General features: G+C 43.8%; 1 protein-coding gene across 29 annotated transcripts in view; it reads right to left on the reverse strand.

The window, feature by feature from the left end:
- Positions 1 to 20,061, reverse strand: part of adgrl2a (adhesion G protein-coupled receptor L2a) — an 80,489-nt gene that overhangs the window by 17,053 nt on the left and 43,375 nt on the right. For 20 of the 29 annotated variants that reach the window (XR_014120023.1, XR_014120024.1, XM_027017359.3 and 17 more), the window contains 9 exons: positions 18,015 to 18,029; positions 16,014 to 16,814; positions 6,412 to 6,714; positions 5,931 to 6,034; positions 5,213 to 5,398; positions 4,790 to 4,828; positions 2,277 to 2,460; positions 2,025 to 2,147; positions 182 to 387 (listed from right to left, as the gene is read on the reverse strand). Coding sequence is in view for 27 of the 29 variants with exons in the window: in XM_027017359.3 (XP_026873160.2) it covers positions 182 to 387; positions 2,025 to 2,147; positions 2,277 to 2,460; positions 4,790 to 4,828; positions 5,213 to 5,398; positions 5,931 to 6,034; positions 6,412 to 6,714; positions 16,014 to 16,814; positions 18,015 to 18,029 (1,961 nt within the window). In the remaining 2 variants the exon portion in view is untranslated. The remainder of the gene's footprint in view (positions 1 to 181; positions 388 to 2,024; positions 2,148 to 2,276; positions 2,461 to 4,789; positions 4,829 to 5,212; positions 5,399 to 5,930; positions 6,035 to 6,411; positions 6,715 to 16,013; positions 16,815 to 18,014; positions 18,030 to 20,061) is intronic. The other 9 variants (XM_027017360.3, XM_027017378.3, XM_027017375.3 and 6 more) reach the window with 3 other exon arrangements.

The raw sequence follows: 20,061 nt of genomic DNA on the forward strand, positions 1-20,061 counted from the left end.
CTAATAATCACCAGTTCATTGTTAGTTAATTTCATGTTCGATGGCTTAAACAAACTGCGGCATGACCTTGCGGGGTGTTTGGAAATGGGAGAAAGTTTCACACGTTCCTTATCTCTCCTGTTAAGACTGCCTTCCCTGCTGCGTTTAAAAGCCACATGTCTGTTAATCAGCGGGAACTCACGTCAATGTGCTCCAGGGTAAAAATCACCGGCTCCGTTATAAACACACGACTGGACTCCTTGTTGATCGAGGCAGCGATGATGTCGGAATTGACTGCCACTGAGTAGTTGTGGCTGCTTGCCTCACTACCCAGCTTAATGGTGGCGTTCTCTGTGCTGAGGAACTGGCCCAGGTTTCGGTACAGAGCAAAGACCAACTTGGCAATTCCTGCACAAGCAACAAACATAACAGAAATGACAGATTAGGCTCTCCATATGGATTCCATGACCATTACATAACCATTCACTTACGTGTTTTTGTGAAAATTGGTTTAATTTTTAAGAATGTCTTGAGTATTTGTCAGTGCAATAGCAAACCATATTCTGATAGCAATAGATTTGCTCTTTATGCTCTGAAACAAAGCTAAACAACCTTCTATGGACAGGAGCAGTCAATAGGCTGAATAAGTGTGGGCGTTTATTAATGGACAGTGGGGTGTACAGCATGAATGAAAGATGGAGTCCTTTGCCCCAAGAGGTGGAGAGAGACGATGCCTGCAGTGCCAGACACTAAGCTGAAGTGCTGGGTAATCATTTAACAGAGGGATGGGGGTGGACCAAGCTCTAAGCCCACGGCATCATGCAGCAGCAGTATTTGAACAAAACTGCTCTTGGCCATGAACACGCAAAATATGCAGTCATAAGCGCTGTCCCAGCATCACTAATAAAAGAGACTTTAGACTGTCTCATCTGAAACCATTATCAAAAGGGTGCCGTCTGTCCTGTTTATATGTCTGAAATCAATACATTTGTCTGCTATGTTCCTGCAAAGGAAAAAAGAAAGAGAAAAAAAACCCAAAAAGTTATTTGCCCCACTCCACAGAAACAATGGCCTTACAAGGAAACAAATCTCTTTTTAAAGAGCAGACACTAAATCTCTTGCTGTAGAGGACCAAGTTACAAAAAAATAGAAGAAAACAGCAGGAGGGAGAGAAGACAGTCATGAGCACTTGAGCAAAGACAGTTATCGTTACAGATAATTGTTGCTCCTCTTCAAATTCTCGAGCGACTGACCACCCAACTGAGGGGCTGAAATCTAGCAGAGAATTTGAATATATGTGTGTAAAATCTTACAGAGCATTGCAGACTAGTGATTCACAATGGCAGAGATGAGAGTTCTTAAATATGTAAGACATTTCCACTAAAAGCAGCAGCTTGACCTAACTTTTTATCGGGGGGCCGGGGAGCGGGTCACAGATTCTTCATTTATCTCGAAACACCAGGCATTAAGTCTATTTTCAGACTAAATTACACTGTCAGCAGGATTTATCTACTGAAAACCTTTTAAGCCTCATGGCCAGAAGTCCAGTCTTGAAGGTAATCCACTGATACCCATTAGCATGTTATAATGTGTGCCATATTGCACGCAGTGCACAATGTGTGAATGTGCATTTCTCTCCGTGAGCAGTAATGAAAGCTCATTCATCTCTTCTGCTAATATCAGAAATGCTTTATGTAAGCATTATGAAGCCCTGACCCGGTACCCTTCAGGTAATGTTCAAATGCCATTATTTTGCAGGATCAAAGAACCACATGAAGGTGGCTGAAGCCACGCTGTAGGTCCAGAGTCACCGAGCTCAGGCCGCAGAGAAGGACCAATTTGACAGCAGCCACCTTCACCATGGTTACAGCAGGCACTTAACACTCCTCACGCTCTATAAACACTTCTACTTCTGCCGTGGAGGGTGTGCGTGAGTATGTGAGCAAGTGAGCATGAGCGTGCCGGGGAGGGGGAGAGAGAGAGAGAGAGGAGTGTTTGTGTACATGTGTGCGTGTGTGAGTGCGTGTGTGAGTGTTGGGGCTTACCGTTCCGACTGTTCAGCTTAACAGTATTGGCGGACAGCTGGATAGAGATACCACCCTTGCTGCTCTGTGGAAATTTTAAATCCTGCACCTGGTCATCTGTGCTCAGCACGTAAACATAAAGGACTGGATGGAGAGCGGTAAAAAGAGAGAGAGAAACAGAGAGCATTAACTTCTGTAATCTTGCTATTAGGCAGTCACTTGCCTAGCTGTCTTACTCAAATCACTTGTGCATCATTTATTGGCATTACTCACTTATATTGCTAGCTGGCATTTTCACAATAGCTGGTGGCATAAGATTGTCAGCAAGGACGAAGGCTCCTTCCTCCAGCGTGTCCAGTAGCATGGTGGCAGTGTGCATCTGCTCCGTGCTGTTCATACTTCGCCAGGCTTTCAGGGCCTCCGGGCGGAGGAGGTTGTCGACGGTGTCCACGATAGCCTGCAGCCACATGGTGTACAGCATTGTCAGTGCATACAACAGCTCTGTAGTCAGAGGTTAAAGCCCATGGCTTACACCAGTAGCAGATGGATTGTGACACCACGATCAAGCCGCGTTTTCCGTCAATCAGTTTTCATTAATTTCATAATGGTATATCCCACCCAAAATAAGAAGCAATAAAGAAAAAAATTATATGTGTGTGTGTGTGTGTGTGTGTGTGTGTGTGTGTTTGTGTGTGTGTGTTTGTGTGTGTGTACACAGACACATACAGTGCAGTTGGGAAGTGACAGATTTCCTTTTTTGGCTGTGTACTCCAGCACATGTTGCATTTGAAATTAAGTTGAAGTGTAGCTTGTCAGCTCTAATTTAAAGGTATTTACATTTCTAGTGGGTGCACAGTACTTTTTATACTTGTGTCCCCTATTCCAGGAGACCAGAAGTCATTTGGCAAATTAATGTAAATAAATCTGGTTTGTCTAGTTCTTGATCGCAAATCCTTAGTGACTGCCTGGCCTGCCATGTGGCTATTTTCAGTTCGTGCTTGTTTCACAGGTTTTGGCATGCAGGCTTATGTGAGTGAAATGTATGCTCGGAGGTCTCCGGTCAGGGAATTCACTCTGCCAGTGGAGTCCACTGTTTAACCGAGAACGGTTCATTGGCAGCAGCAGTACGCTCGGGGTCATTGTCCTGCTGCACGGGGTGCCAACCCCTGAGTCTGGAGGCATTTGGTCAGATCTGAGCTGATGAGAATCCTCTATATGCTTCACAATTCCTCCTGCTGCTGTCGTCAGCAGTAACATTATCAAAAAAGACAAGTGACCCAGACCCACCGGCATATACGTATGCATGCCACTAGCTTTCACCGGTCAGGTGACGTGCTTTTCGTGGATGTTTTAATAAAGCAAGCCTTTTTCTTCTTAAGTCTTACCAGTATTTTGCATTTTGTGGTACACTCTCTGATGTCATGCTGGCCTATGGTAGCCTTTGGCTCATCTGTGCTTAGATACTGATTTTGATCTATCCAACAGTTTTTCCTCATGACAGAAGGCCATTCTCTACTGTGGTTTTCCACAGTCAGCAATATTGTTTGCTTTTACTGAGATCACCAGTGTGTTCTTGCTTCATAGCAATCAATCAAATAGCTATGACACACCTAACATCATGTGGTGATATGTGTGATTTATTCTGGGTTTTTGGCCTCATGTTGGCCTGTTTCTCTGGTTCTGACTCTCCTTTGGTCCTCATGCTGAGAAACAATAAAAGTAGAGATGGTAAAAGAGTAAGGGGCTCCAGATGCAAATCGCACAACCAGAATCAGCCCAAGATCTTTTACAAGCTTTCGTTTTGGCCAAGAAATAACTGATCAGGCAAATGTCCAATTACTTATGGCCTCCTTCAACTGGGGGTGGGTTGTGCTCTACCGCCACACACACACACACGTATAAGATGCCATATTTAATAACCTCATGTATTTACATAGATGTAAATAACCTCAAATTAAAGCTGACATTTGGCACTTCCCCCATCGTTAGTGTTTTATCTCAACTCCAGTGTCCTGGGGCACAAAATTACAACAACAAAAATTGTGTCACTATCCAATTAGTTACACACCGCACTGTAATCATGTCTCAGGTCTCTCCTGATACCCCATTGCCCAATCCTGAATCCTCCCAATCATATCTACATGCAAAAGGCTCTGCAGTCTTATTAATCACTACACGTGTTGATTAACTATCCCATATGTGTCCTAGAGGGCTTTATCCTCTGAGGAAGCCTGGACCCAAGGCGCCAGCACTGTGGAAGACATAGTAGATGTTCCGTAAGCAGAGGTCAGAGCTTTGAGCAAAAATCATATTTCCATGATCTCGATCTATCATCACAACAGGCATCTTGCATCACACTTTTGCAGCCATTCAAATCCAGCCCCCAAAAACAATGCAAGGTCAAGGGACAACAAGCCGCAAAAGAAATACCAGCACGGCCATTAGCATGAACCTCCAACCATAGGGGGAAAAAATCAGAGGAAAGAAAAAGGAAAACTGAAGGGGGGTGGGGGGGGGGGGGGGGGGGAGTGAGTCTTGGTTCGGGCTGGAATGAGATTAGTAACGGCAAATGATTCCAAGCCACTGAATGCAATATATGCGGTGTGAACAGGGAGAGTGCGGGGCGGGCAGATCGAATGCAGCTGGAGATGGAGAGGATGACAGGGCCACGGGGCAGGGGTGCGGAAGCATGCGGAGCAGAGCCGGGAGGCAGAGGGGAGAGGAGAAGGAGGCGGAGGGGGGAGCGTGGAGAGGAGCGCCATGACAGGAGCATGGCTCGAGTGTACCTTCATATACGCCCTGCACGTCCGTTCTCGCTTTTGAAGCTTTGTTGTAAGAAAGAAGAAAAGAGAGATCAAAGAAAGAAAGAGACCATTAGAAACCGCCGGGGGGTGGGGGGTGGGGGTGGGGGTGGGCGGGGTTTGGTCTTCGGGACAGTGTCCCGACCGCGCCAACTCCGGCAGCTCTGACCGCACCGCACCGGGCCCTCATTCTCCTGTGCGGGCGAAGGCCGTCAGAAACAAAACACTTCAGATGTGAACAGTGGCTCGCCAAATTTCTGCAGTTTGATGAAGACGCAAACCCGACCGGGGTTGGTGGGGTGGGAGGGCTTGGCGAGCCAGCTCTGCGTCCCTGAACCCTGATTCAGACGGAAAAGGGAATGCGAGCAGCAAGGGTGGGAAGACGGGGGAGCGGGGACGCGTCCCTACCTTGCCTGTGCTCCGTCCGGCAGAGTCCTTCTCGCTGGGCCTCAGCTCCTGCAGCTGAGCGTCCAGGATGTCCACCAGCTGTTCCATGAGCCTCATGGTGGAACTGATATCGCCAGGGAAGATGGGCCCTTTGGTGTGCTTGGCCAGCTCGTTGGCCAGGTTGGCCGCGTTCTCCCCGCTCCGAATCTGAAAGATTGTGGAAATTAGCCTCTCAGCGGGCGTCCGAAAAAGAGTATCGCTCTGCGTCCGTGCGCCTCTCGCCCCTAATTATGACATCTTCGTGCTGTGAGGAAATATGCTTCAGTAACAGCACCCATGAGCAATCGTTTAGTAATTAAAAACTGATAACATTTCCTGAGCGCATTAGACAAGGCGTTTTTTTTCCCCCCCTGCTTTGAATAAAAGTTAATTTTGCAGGCGCATGAGGTGAGGGTGGTCCATTGTGTCTAATGGCAGCCCATTCTAACCTCAGCTAGCAGCACACATTAGCCCTTTAAGAGCGCACATTCAGAAGAGCATTATCAGATCAAGCAGCGGGGCGCCCTATTGGATAGCTCAAGGCTACGTTCCTCCATCTCAGCCAATGACAGTGGGAAGCATGGGTCTCAAAATTTGGCACTGGGGACTGCTTTATATTCATGACAGTGAGCTCAGCAAACTGTCTGAGCTATTAGGCACATTTGTATTGCTGGTAAAGTGGAGCCGGGCCGATACAAACCTTCTGAGCCACTTGATTGACCCAGTGGGATGTGCAGTTGCTTAGATCAGGACCTTTCGGGTGCCAGGCCCCGGTGGAGAGCACACACAGGTAGGAGGCAGTGCCTAGGAGAAAAGATTGAGACTAATTATACGAAGCGCTACAAAACATGTCCACATCTTTTGCACATTATGGCTTTTATTTAGCACATTTCCTCGCATTTTGCTTGGCCTTGCAATATTTTTACGAGCCAGCAGTCTCATCCTAAGTCACGGAAATGACAGCGCGCTCTCTAAAAGATGGCACGACACTCCTGAATGTTTCAACACATAACACGATACTTCGCCAAAACCGTTCCGTGTAATGATCCCAAATGCACGGTGATTAGCATCCCGCGGGATATGCCACAGCGCAAGCGCATGCGGCACAGAGCCTGCCGCTGGTTTGTAGCCCTAAGGATAAACATGGCAGCCAGCACATGTGGAAAAGTAAACAGGCCTACCCCTGGTCCCTTTGGGGCATGGCCGTTCCACCACCATGCCCCTCTGCGTCTGAGGCCAGAGGATGTCCCTGTGCTCCACGCTCTCACAGAAGCGCGCCGGGGGAGGGAAGGAGTCGAGGGGTGGCGGGGAGGTGGTCCGTGGAGGGGGTGCAGGGGGCTTCAGGGGCTTGTTAGCAGCCCTGGTCCCTGTCATGGTTAGGGTCGTCACCAGGCCTTTTTGCGGGGTTGTGGTCGTGGTGGTTGTAGTCGTGGTGGTCGTTCGAGGCGGCACCGGTGCTGAGGTGGCTTCCAAGATGGGTGGGGCTAAAAAGGAAAGAAGTTCAATTTGATGATGATGTTTTGGTTGTTGTTTTTGTTGTTCCCTTCTTTTGCACCTTCTCAGGACACTTCCAGGCCCGTTCCAGCTGCCAGCAGATCTGTTTTGATTTCAAATCAAGATCTGGAATAAAGAGAGCAATATAAAGACTTGCTCTTTTTCATGACCTACATATAACTCAAGGCACAGGGTAAGTGGCATAAAAAAAGCAATAATGATGGAAAAACAATGCTTGTGTCTGCTGTTTTCAAGCATGCTCCATCAGTTTTCAACAAAAAAATGTCCCACCTGAGCATGTCGTTTTGTTGCACCTATTCTGCTGCTACGCCCCCACCCGCCTGTTTTGAGACAGCATATGACTAATGTGATGCCATAGGCGACAAAAAAGCAGAAGTACTTATTGCTTTGGGAAAACAAGGACACACAGAAACATGCATTCACTACAACTATTTTCATATGCTGTAAATGAAAATGAACAACTGTTTTTTGAAACAGTTTTTTTTTTGTAGCTAGATATGCTGCCATGAAAAAGTACTGCATGCCAGGCATTTTGTGCAAAATCAAACGGTATCTGCATACAGTAAAGTGGATATTGTCATAAATCAAACATTAACTCCAACTGTTATTGTCATTTCACAAATCCAGCTGCATTTGAGAACTCAGAATCTCTGAAACTAAATATTTCTTCTGTTTTTCCTGTTCAGGGATCCAAACAGTGTGGTGCACAGTTCCACCTACATCTGATGATATCATGATGTTGCATCAGCAAATGAAGCTTCTTTTAGTCTGCACTTGTTTGGTGGCTTCTGATCTTATGCCTGTTCCTGACATGTCAAGCCAAAAGTTTTTAGTGGGGCTGGAGTCTGGTGGCTTCAATATTACACATAAAAGATTCAATCTATAACCATTATTTCCGCCATTGTGAAATCATTTTTTTCACAGGGCTGTAAATTTGTGTTCTATCAAAAATGACCGTTACTGCTGACAAACACTGATTTGCTAAATTTCATAGAGATTAGCTATGCTGCATCCAATTCCCATTTATATATCACTGCCCACATTTTAGAATAATGTTGCTCTTTGCTATATAAAGTACACTTCCTGAAAACTAAAACTAACTCAACCAGCTAAATTACACAAATACTATGCAATGTAAAATCCATCGCGGTACGTTCACAGGTAAAAGAATACTTTTGAGCATTGCTTTCAACTGGAAACCGAGACTCTGATGGAAAGAGTGTGGCGTGCCTGTCCGCCGACAGTGGCCCGCAGTGCAGGCTCAGGGATCCATCGCAGGACTCCAGCACCGCGCGTGTGCAAGAGAGCCTTCTCTTTGATACTCGGTCATAGCCTGCTGTGAATTGGTCCCGACTGAGTGCTGGAGAGCTCTGATTCAAGCCTGTGGAAAACTCCGCAGACTGCCGCATTCACCCGGTCGGGCGTTTGGGCATTCTGCCTGGTGCTGGTGGCAGCTCCCTCTGCTGTAATCTGCTCCTCGCTGCCCACGGTCGGGCACACATAGGCTCTCTGCTTATCATGCTGGGCTGAAATAACATGGGGCCCGGGGTTTGAGCAGCAGTCGAAAAATCTCTGCTGTACATCACAGTGCGCGGGGAGCCATGACTCCATGCGGCGTGTGCTGAAAGGACCGTTGGATAAAGGTGCCTAAATAAAACATGCAAATATTCAATAAGGGTGAAATAAAGGAGCAATATGGTTCACGCTTGATTATGTCTCTTAAATGTCTCCAACTGCAGCTTCAGAATTCCACATCTATTTTCCTGAATGCCTTTTAGCAGTAATGGGCACACAATTTAGTGTTACTATAGGCTCTGGCTACAGGAGCTCTGTGACTTGCCAAACACCTTAACAGAAGCTTTGGGGGAGGAGGGGATCTATCAACTAATGACTCTTTCAGGTGCATAGTGAATAATGCCCAAAGGCAACTAACCAAATTACAACATACAATGGCAGGGCATATTATGAAAATGTTCAAATCTTTCTCAAGGTTTAGCGCTGCTTGACTCTGGCGTGGATCCAGATCCCACCTGTGCCATGTGCTGTCCATGGTTGGGATGCTCAAAAACACAACGAGCAGTATTATTCATCAGGAGGGAAGGAGCGCTGCCAAGAAATATAGCAGCCAATGTTTTTACTCTCAAACAAGGTGAAAGTATACATCTTGAGGAGCCCATCTAATAAATTAGTGTTCCGGCTGCCTGAAATTACAACAACCATATAATTTAAAGGTTTTAATTCAAGAGTTTTACGGAAACATATAAAATGTTACTATAAATATCAGTGAAAGCATTTTAAGGAGTGATTAGGAAAAGTACTGCTGGTGATACATCCAGAATGAATGCCACATCTTTTTTCTTTTTTTTAAAACTGATAAATCCATTAACTGCTTGCCTCAAACAATGGCCCAGTGCTTTGCTCTTACCTCAGAAGCATGTGCCACTCTTACGCTGAGAGATCCCAGCCATCGGATTATGTTACTACTAGTTATCTATAGTTAAAGTTTGATAGAAGCTACGGTTGAGTCCTTGCTTTCTCCAGCCAAAGACATTCCAGTGAACCTACTTCTTGGCTACAGCTAGCCAAACATGAAACAATATCAACTTGGACTGTCAGCCTTTTTTTTAAGCAGAGACAACAGCATCAGCCAATGTAAGGAAAACTAACAATATGATACATAGCCTTCAACCATCGCCTAGAAGTCCATGAAACACAAGGTAAAGTGAGCCTGAAACCGAAGCCCCCTGTAAACAGTTGGCTAGCTCCTCTATCTAGTCTTGCTTATGTAGGGAAAATCATGACAATCACAGCCGTCATGCATTCCACAACGGTTCCTGGATTCACTGCAGTTTTCCAGTGGAACTGACTGTGGAACCTGGAGTGGGAGGACAAAGGGGAGGAACAGCAGCAGGCGTCACCTTGTCAAGTCCGCCACTCTTTAATTGACAAGAATAAAAATAAGTGATTGTATTTCAAAGACACTCTCATGTAGTAGGGCTGTTTTCAGTGGTAATACTTGTTCAAGTGACACTGCCGAATAGAAATCCAGGCTGCTGCTTAGGAGGCATATCATAATCTTTCGAATGTCTACGTTGCATTTGTGAGTCATGGCTAATTTGCTATGCTGTATGAGCAGTACACAATGACAGCATAGTTATTTATTTATTTATTTGTGTCTCCCACTGTTTAGTGTGTCTGCCTACAGTACTGTGTAGCGACAATGTCATTAATTTGAAATTATGCAATATCCTCCAGTCTTCTGGAATTGTACAATATTCCTCGAGTCAATTGAAAGCATACGGTGAAAGTAGCACTGGAATTTTGTGATGTTTTCAATTTCCATATTGATAGCAGAGCTACAAAACACAGAAATGGCTGTAGGGTTTTTAAAGTAATTTTTAAATGTAAAAAAAAAAAAAAGTGCTTAAAATTTCAAAGGAATGACCTTACTTTCCACCATAATTTCTCCTGGCACATGACACATGCCCACACGCTCTGTGGGTATTACCAATCAATGCAGGCATATTGCATGTTCCTCTTTAATAGACAGCTGGCATTCATGAATCCAGTGCATAGATAGTTGACTACTCTACCATATGCTACTGTCAAATGACTTCTACTTACTGCTTAGCAAGCGATTTCAATTACATTCAAGTTAATTCTAATAAAATCAGGTCAGATTAAGGAAACCTTATAAGTATGGAATCTGCTCGTAATATATAAATATCATATCATCACCCACCTTTTCATTTCTTATTTAATTTAAAAGTTAAATAGTATTTTTAAGTCATTTTATAAGATCAATTTGGAGTGCTTAAACTGTTTCCCACTGTGGCAAGAATATACTACAAATGTGTTGTATTATCGTAAAATTATTAAATTATTTGTAAATTGTTTGCACATTATTCTAAAGCCCTCCATTAACACTGTATTGTGTGAAGACCAATTGAGTATAAGAATTTTGCCCGAAACTAGTGCTTATTGAAGCTATGGCAGCAACGGTTCACTCAAGCACTATTCATACAGCACCTAGGCATCCTCTGATATTAATTTTCCCTCTGCTACAACAAAGAACATTTTTCTTAAGCTCAGTAGACCAGCAACCCTGAAATTAATATCTCTGTCGAACAGGGAACCCAAAGGGAACCTTCAATTAGCTGTCACGGAAGAAGAGTCAAGAAAAAGAAATCTTACAAAGGAAGTTTATAACAGACGTATTCATAAGCAGCTAAGATGACAGACACTCACCCAGTACAGCGTACCCCCTAAACTTACTTTAATAACTCAGGAATCACCACAGGGCACAGGCAGCTTTGATTCACCGGGAACATAAAGGCAATAATCTATGACGTGAAAGAGGGAAGTAGTTGCATGTCAGCACAGAGATTGGTTTCAACATTGTAGTGCCAGTGTGCCCCTCTCTCTCTCTCCTCTCTGTCTTGCTCATTCTCTCTCTCAGTCACACACACACACACACACACACACACACACACTCACACACACACAAAACGAGTGTGGGGTGAAAAATGAAAAGTGACAACCAGTGTATATTCTATATTATGCTTAATGGCTGCACTTATGATGTGCAGAGCTCGCTTGTTCACATGAGTAATGTGTGGCCCGTTAGCCGTGCCTCATTGTGTTGAGAAACTGCAACTAAAGGCTGTGTGTGTGGCGGGGGGGGTGGTGGAAAGGTGTGCAGCAAGATCAATGCCTGGGGTAATTTGCGAAGAAGACATACGAATCTACAGGAGTGACATGGGGTCCTTCAGCTGCTGCTGAGTAGATTATCACGCTCAGAGCTGCAGCCGAGGACGTCTCCTCTGATTAGCTCCTCTTCGGTGCTGCGATGAGGGAGCGTTTTAAACACTGATCTTCATCATGAGTGAAACAGAGCTCCCAGGTGGTAATCAGTCCGTAATGGAAAGTGCAACAGGAAACAGGGGGAGTCAAAAACGCAGCTCAAACAATTACAGGCCTCTTTTTATTTTAGGATGTGTCACAAAGCAAAGATCAGCCTCTGTAAAACTACTTAAAAATCACAGTGGGATGTGTATGATGCTTCAGCTGTAATGATAATTAACAGGGAATATTTAAAGGTGTCAGTTAGGAATGAGCTTCATTATTTAAAAGGGCTCTTTACAATTTTTACAAGTCTTTGAAATGCAGTAATGCGAGATGAATTCTCATAATATACACTGCATTTATTAGAAGCAAGTAACCTTTTAAGCACTCTATGCTCCTCGTCAGTACGGGCTGGCTGTCTATTTGTCAGAATAGAAGGCTTTATTTATGATCTGAAAATTTATTACGACACTCTGCATTCAGACCCCTCAACTGTAGGTGTAACCAATTAAGCTTCTGAAAATCTTTGAAGGCTACAGAAAAGGCACCAAAATTAATTATCATTAGAGGCCACATGTATTATTAGAGGCCATGTGCATAAAACAGCAATGGTGTGGGAAAAGATCTGAAACAGTCTTAAGTGCTCTGACCTGTATAACTGGGTCTTTTTCTAAACATGACTAAAAGCAGTGCCATATCATTTGACTCAATTACCAATTATCATTATTAGTGTCAAACTAACCTCATTAATGAGGTAGAAAAATGAGATCAAGCAACAAGCTGCACCATGTTTTCTGCCCTGATTCCACCGGTTTGGTGGCACCATTATAAGTCGCTTTATTTTAGGCTTCCATTTAGACGACTATATCTCATGAAAAGATAAGCCTGTGTCACGTATGCTACGATGCAGACCTCTTTCGTTATATCATGAATCGTTTTAGAATGGCTTTGCCCAGGCCGTTTAGGCTACTTGGTCTATTTCAGATGTTTTATAATTCAGATCATATCAAATTATATTAAAGGATTTGTGTAGTAGGTTGTATTCAGAACGTTACAGTAAAAAAATAAGCGTTTATTATTATTATTATTATTATTATTATTATTATTATTATTATTATTATTAATAATAATAATAATAATAATAATAATAATAATAATAATAATAACAATAATAATAATAATAATAATATTGTATTCATAATCGACAATAAAGTCTCACTGTAAGGAATACACAAGTTCAAGTCATTGTCAATGATATTAATCAGGTCAGTGACGCATTATCAGTATGTCTTTCTTTAGCCGAATGAAGTAGAATGTAAACTCCACGGAAAAGTTTGACAGAATCGACAGCGAGCTAGCTGACTGTGCCGCGCGTATATTTTCCCTGTCTGCGCTCTCTGCGTGTCTCACATCCCAAGCAGCGCAGCTCAGTGCGCCAGGCTTCGCTTCAACGTGTTCCGCGCACGCGCTCGCTCGCGCGGGTAAGTCAGCAAATTCTCATACACCTTCGGGCTATATCTCGCTCACGCTCTGAAAATTGAGGGAAAAAAAAAAAAAAAAAAAAGATCTGTTCCCAGACATGTGAGCGATTTAGTCCAAACGTTTGGAGTCTGCAGTGGTGTATCGATACGCTGAATGAAGGTGTATAGAAATAGTTCTGAGAACTTGAATGAGAATCACTGGATGCTCATCCCAGTAGTTGAACTTTACTGGAAACGACGATTCTAATCATGTACAGAAAAAAGCCCCCATATGAAGCTATAGCTCTAACATATCAGTAAGCAAAGGGGACTGGGAGCTGATAAATTCACAGCTCGTTTTACCTTAAGTAGTGCTAGACCTCATGACGTTAAATGAAGGACGAGTTATATTCTGTAACAAACCCCACAGAAAACACGGGACAATGCAGAACCACTAGTCTATTAGGAAACAATGCATCAATACCGTTTGCTAATGGTCATGTAATTCTTGCATTTAATCAACCATGGTGGGGAAACTAGGATGAATGGATTCCACCTGTGCAAATCTGATGCTGTGGGTGTAACCAACAGCACATAGGAGGAGTATATCGCAAAACCACTAACAGAAACTATGGCTATCATCTCAGTTAGCTGATTATCCAGACTATGGGCTAATTGCATCAGTCACTATAAATAAAAACACATTAGTAGGCCTATAAAAATCTGGCAGACTGGATTCAAGTATATTGAACATTATTTATTACGCTCAAATGCCTAATAAAATAGGCCATTTTGGATCATTAGCACTGGCTGTAGAACAAACGAATGTATTTGATGCCATCTCCTGAGTGGATATGGATAAAGCTGAATAGCATTGTAGGCTGTGATTCAAACAAATCACTACCACTTATCACAGCTGTTATGTCAATTCTTTACCTATAGTGGATGCTGTGGTATGTCTTCAAGAAAGCTCAATAACAAAGAGAAAACTGAATTGAAAAGGCCCTAATGCAACTGTGTGATTTTTCTGACCGATCCACCACTTGCGTGTTGCTCATTTGCTTGCATGGTGGTGGTTTCATGACAGTGAGGAACCTGTAATAAACGCTGATTAAATGAGCTCCAGCGGCCTGGCCTATGACACTGCCAGAGCCCATCGGGAACCTCGATGCACCTCAGCGGCGTTTGTCTCATGGCGTCCGCTACAGAGGAGGGGCTGTTTACACTTGGCCATGCTGGGCCTTGCTATCAGCGGCTGCAGAGACGGTCACCCGCACGCGTAGGTAGATGGCGCGTGCCGGGATAGGCCATGTGGGTGATTTTCCATGCCGTTACATCCATGTCTACGTGGTGCCACGCTCACGTGGACCCAGCGCATTCCAGGGGTGCGGGACAAAGAGAGCTATCTGCGGCATTCCCAGCACCTTGATCTCGGATGTTGCACTACCAGTGCAACCCCCCACCCCAACGAATTAGGATATTTCCAATTACAATGCCAGGGAGTGTGGCTCACTGGAACCCTGCCGGGTCTGTTTCTGCTCCTACTTTCATTCTGTTCCTTTCAATTTAGCTCTTCCTCTATCACTATCCATTTAAGCAATGGAAATAAATGCTGCACTTGAGACCATTGTAAATAGGCCTGCCAATGCTGATGTAAAATTCTCAAAACTTGTTCAACTTTGCTTTGTTTTTTTAGTGTTTTTGCTGTGTTTTGCTGTCAGACGGCATCACTGTGTCCTTCGCTGGTGGGCATAAAGACCACTTTACCACACAGTCGCAGGTAAAAGTAATAAAAATGTTTTCATATGCCGCTACTATTATTCCATTAAATCATTATAATAATAATAATAATAATAATAATAACATAGAAGCAAGTTTTACTTCTTACAATATCAAACCACATTTGAGTGTTGTACCATACATCTATAAAGATCAGTTGCTCATTGCAATGCAGTAACTACATCTCTTGATGTTTCACTGGTAAAGAAGCAACTTGAGCAATTTGCTCACATGTGAAAAGGTGAAAAGAGCTAACGAGTGAGTGGTCACCCCTCCTTTGATTAATCCAATCTAATCTACTCCAGTTGGTGCATACTGATCACCATCCCTGGTGAAGAAAACCTGCTAGAATATGAAATGTGGTTACAGTAAATTCCAGGTGTAGTATGGTCAGTTACGAAGACCCCGGTCTGTCAGTGATGGACAATAGGTTAAAAAAAAAAGCTCAGTAAGCTCTTTAAAGTCGTATGACCTCTATGTCTCAGCTCAGTCTTTCTACAGTATTACTAGGGCCTTAGTGTGGGGGGTGAGTCAGGATTATGGTAATTATGGTTATTACATTTTCAATGTAAAGACTATCTGACACATAGTCTGGGCCCCCTCGTCTCAGCTCTCGACAGTTAAATTAAAAACATGCTCCACTGACGCGACCTTTGAGAACGAGACCTCTTCCTCGTAGGCTTTCTTTCCTCCCTCACCACCCACAATCGCCGGGCCTTCGCCAGCACGAACTGTTTGCTCAAAGCCTGACAGTCAAACGGGACCCTGCACCGTCGGGGGAGATCTGCTGTTGCTCCGAGGCAGCCTGTATACCTGTCCAGACAGGTACGTCTCTAGTGGAGGCTCTAGCAGGGCCTGCGGGAGTGGTGGGGGTTGAGGAGTTGGTTACACAGGCCCCGTGGGCCTCGGCACAGGGGGAATGGAGGGACCGTCTGCGGAACATCCCCCGATACAGATCTCATGATATGCTAAGCGAGCCGTCGATGCAAAGTTTCCGCAGCACATCAAGCACATATTAAATCCAAGATTAAAAAACCCGTTCAGCAGCAACACTTGACACGAAGGCCAGGGAATACCAGAAGAACGGACATGGCGACTCAAATCACAGTAGCGCTTCAGCTGAGACATCTGGGCCGACCCTGTGAGACCGCGGGGTGGACGTCAGGGACCGAAGTGGAGCTTACCGTGAGCCGGGTCGGGCGGTCCGAAGGCCAGGTTGTAGCGCAGGATGTAAAAGTTATTCCACACATAAAGCTGGTTGTCTCGGGGGTTGTACTCCACAGCCGCGATGTACTGGTATTGGTTGGGGAAGTGAATATCCACGTACTGGCCGCGGCTCTGTTTGGTGTTGTACATGTAGTCGACGAGGCCCTTACTTGTCTCGCTCTCGTTGTCCTCATACGTGGAGCGCACCACGTACAGCACGCCACAGATCATGAAGGCATTAGAGGCAGAGCGCTTGTCGTAGGTCGTCTCCCACGTGGCCTCGAAGCGCAGCGTGTAAGGGTTCAGCTGGCTAAGGACCATCATGCCGTTGTTCTGCTCGGTGGCGTAGATCACCCACAGGCCGTTCTCGTCCACTGCCAGGTCAATGTCAGTCTTGCCACCCCACTTGTACGGCGACGTGTCGTGGTAGTTGGCGTTGTTGATGATGGCCTCGCCGCTCTTGATGCGGGTGCGCAGGTCAAACTTCACTATGTTGCGCGTTCTCTCCTTGTTGAAAAACACAGCCCCGTCATAGACCACAAATCCTGTCCCATCCACCCGGTGCGGAAGTTTGTACGTCGTGGTTTGTCGAGAGTTCTGGAAGTCGTCGAGGGAAGAGTACTCGATGAGCATGTCAGTTCGGTATGGCGTCCAGGGCATGAAATACACCTTGTCGCCCGCCTGAAGGGGGTCCTTGCACCAGGCCCCAGCTTGCTGCTCCGCTTCAAACAGAAAGGAAGGATCTCCAACAGCTTTCAGAGTTCCAGGACAAACAAAAACTAGTGACAGGAAAGAGTAGAACAGAGAACAGTCAAAAGTAAGCAAACGCAGCCCAGGCATATTGTAATTAGAAGGCCAAGCAGGCAGTCTGGCTCTATGTGAGCTCGATAATTGGGTGGTGTGAGTCTGAGAGGATAGGGGACAAAACACATACACTGGATTGGCTACGAGGCTACAGCTATTCAGTATTCATGTGCAATAAAAGGGAGTTTGTTTTGGTGTGAAGAATCTGGATCTGAAAGTGATAGAAGCTAAAACAACATAAAAATAGAACCGAGTGTCTGAAACCAAAGGCTCACTGCTGCTTGGACATACTGTATGTGGAAGTGAGGGGGTATTAACCAGCAACCAAAATTTTAAAATAAAAGGAAAAGGAAAGAAAAAGATAACCAACGTGTCCTGTAAATAACCAAAACTGACTAAAACACACTTGGTGAAAAAAGATTTTCAAAAGTGTTCAAAAGCAGCATACAAAAAGTCTGCAAATGTGCATACTGAGACATTTGGCATTTACGCGGCCTTTATGCTATACCTAAGAGAGGCTTTCTTTGTGACTAAATGGTGCAAATGTCACAACCATTAAGATTTAAAATGACATTAAGTTTTGAAGTGTTGTGCTGTATCTTTTTTTTTCTCGCTCTTTTTCATATGTACACAGACAATCAAATGTGAAGAGAGCAGTAAGTGGAGGGGTCAGGAGTGAGAAGAGAGAGTGAGAGAGAGCAAGAAAGTGTGTGAGTGAGAGGGGGGTGAGAGTGAGAGAGAGAGTGGGAGCACGACGAGTGAATATGATAGGCCAGGAGAAAACCTGTTACCATGGCTTGCTACTGAGGGGGCTGGGCTGGAAAGTCAGGCAGTAAGAGACTATGCCAAACAGAAAGAGCACCCAAGAGTGTTGGGGGAAGCAGGCAGAAATCCCTACAGACTCCAGCCTCAACATCACAGCTAACATTTAAGTTGCAAGTGGCTTATCATATCTTTATAATGAGTCTTCCTCCCAGTGTTGCAGCTTTACTGACCTTTACTGAATCAGGAGGATTTTTCCTACAGCCTGCTAGGACCAGAAAGCCAAGAGTATGGACAGGAAGGTTTTACAACCATATGCCACAAAGGAAGGAAAAAAATCCCAAACAAAACAAAGCAAAAAAAACCAAAACAAAAACAGGAGCTACAGGGAGTTTAGATTGTCAGTTATTTACCTTTTTGCTCCACTTCTATTTTATGCGTTGGAAGAATGAGAGGTGTGCAAGGGGGAAAAAGAGATTAACATGAATTAACTATCATGTCCATGAACACATGCAGTTCACATGTCATGAGTTAAAGGACATTATTTACAGAGGTCTACCTAGTTAGAGGAAGAGAGAGACTTGGGTTAGAGCACGCAGACACACAAGTCATCTCCCTGCTCTGAAGAGGCCCAAAGCAGGGAAGCTTTGGAAAGTGTGTGCTGGTGGTGCTTGCTTAACAACACAGAGTGCATCATAGAACCCCACAGGTGGATTTGCAAAAGAACTCAAGAGAATATGCAAATTGAAGATAGCATTCAAAAATACTAAATCCATAGCAACCCACTACCTAAAATATTTTATCAACTTTGAGATAACGATGTTATTGACATTTGATATTGTATCTGTATCTTTTAAAGGGTAAGCATTGGAATATCAACAATAAAAACAAATCTATACTGTTTTTCTTTCTGTAATTTACAATTACTGCACTTTAACCATTTTCAGAACACAATTTATTGTGACTTTAAATATAACAAATTATTGTGACTAAAATATGTAGCTTTTCTTTAAAAATTGTACTGTTGAGTCCTTAAGAAAATCCCTTATCAGATGCACAAATGAAAAGAAGCAACGCTCGCAAAAAACAAACAAACAAACAAACAAACAAACAAACAAAAAAACAAAAAACAGAAATGCAATAACTATGGGGTTCATTATCATTTGGTACATAACAAACAAATACGGCAATTACCCATAAACTAAAAATAAGACATCTACAAGATATCCATTGTTCTTTTTCTATAAATATGTTGCTCAGTTAATATTCCAATTATACCAAGCAATTCCCATTTCTTTGGGCAAAGTGTTAATGCAGCGCTGAACACAAGCAGAGCTGGTTACTCTACATGGACCGCTGCTTTAAGCTAAGCTAGCGAAGCTCTACCATGTTTGTGTCACCATGGCACACAGAACATGGATCCATTTTGGAGCTGAATGCATGTATACATACTCTGTGCTTCCCTACATTGCACCTGTTGTTAATTACACAGTCTGCGGTGTGAGTATGTGTTGAAAAAGGGGGGAAAAAGATTATTAAAGATCCAATCAGGAACTGTCAAAAGAGTGACACAGCCATCAATGCAGACAGCTTGGTACATGGCAGATTTACGTGTGTGTACAGGTGTGATGCATTCTTGGTATCTGTTGCTGGAGTGATTCCTGATTAGGTCTTTAACAAGATAAAGGAGTGGAGGGGGGGATCTTCCTCAAGATAATAGGTGTAAAGAAGCAAGTGCATTATAGTGCGTCATACTGCAGGGAGAAGGAGAGCTCGAGCTTCCTAAAAAGTCAAACAAAAAGTGGTCAAGATGAATATATTAACACTGTTGTGGACAGCCAGTGAATGGAGGCAGGAATCTGGAAAGGATAACACCACAACATGTGTTAAAAGGAAAAAGGTGCTCGATATAAAAATTTAAACAGAGGAGTTACAAAATGAGTCTGAGGATGCTGAGGATATCTCCTTAAGATTGCGCTCAAGGAGATTGAAGACAGTCAAAGGCACTAATGTCAAGAGAACCAATACCACCTTAAATAAGGCATTCCATTCAAAATAGCACTACCTGGACTTTGGTTAGTTTTACCTAAGAGTTAATAATTGGCTTAAATCCCAATAGGGATATTTTCACTATACTCTCTTATGTCTAAATATTATTAGCACAAAATAATGAAACTCCCCAAAAATACAGCCCAGAGAAATGGGATTTACTGTCAAAACTTGATGCATTTTAAATGTTCAGTACTCACTAGGGTTCCCTAGGTGGGTAATGTCTTAAACGCACAGCAAAATCCCAGAGACGTTTTGGTAGATGAGACAAGTCAACTGGAGGATAATCTAATTATCTAATTACCTAATGGAGCACAACAATCCATACTTGTAATGTAATGGAAAATCTCAAAATGGAATTGTTTGGTTTGACTTTGTTGTTGTTTTTTTCTTTTCAGTGTCATTTGTCTT

The sequence above is a fragment of the Electrophorus electricus genome, chromosome 26 (assembly GCF_041902795.1).
Source record: "Electrophorus electricus isolate QZ-2024a chromosome 26, ASM4190279v1, whole genome shotgun sequence".
NCBI classification, from domain to species: domain Eukaryota; kingdom Metazoa; phylum Chordata; class Actinopteri; order Gymnotiformes; family Gymnotidae; genus Electrophorus; species Electrophorus electricus.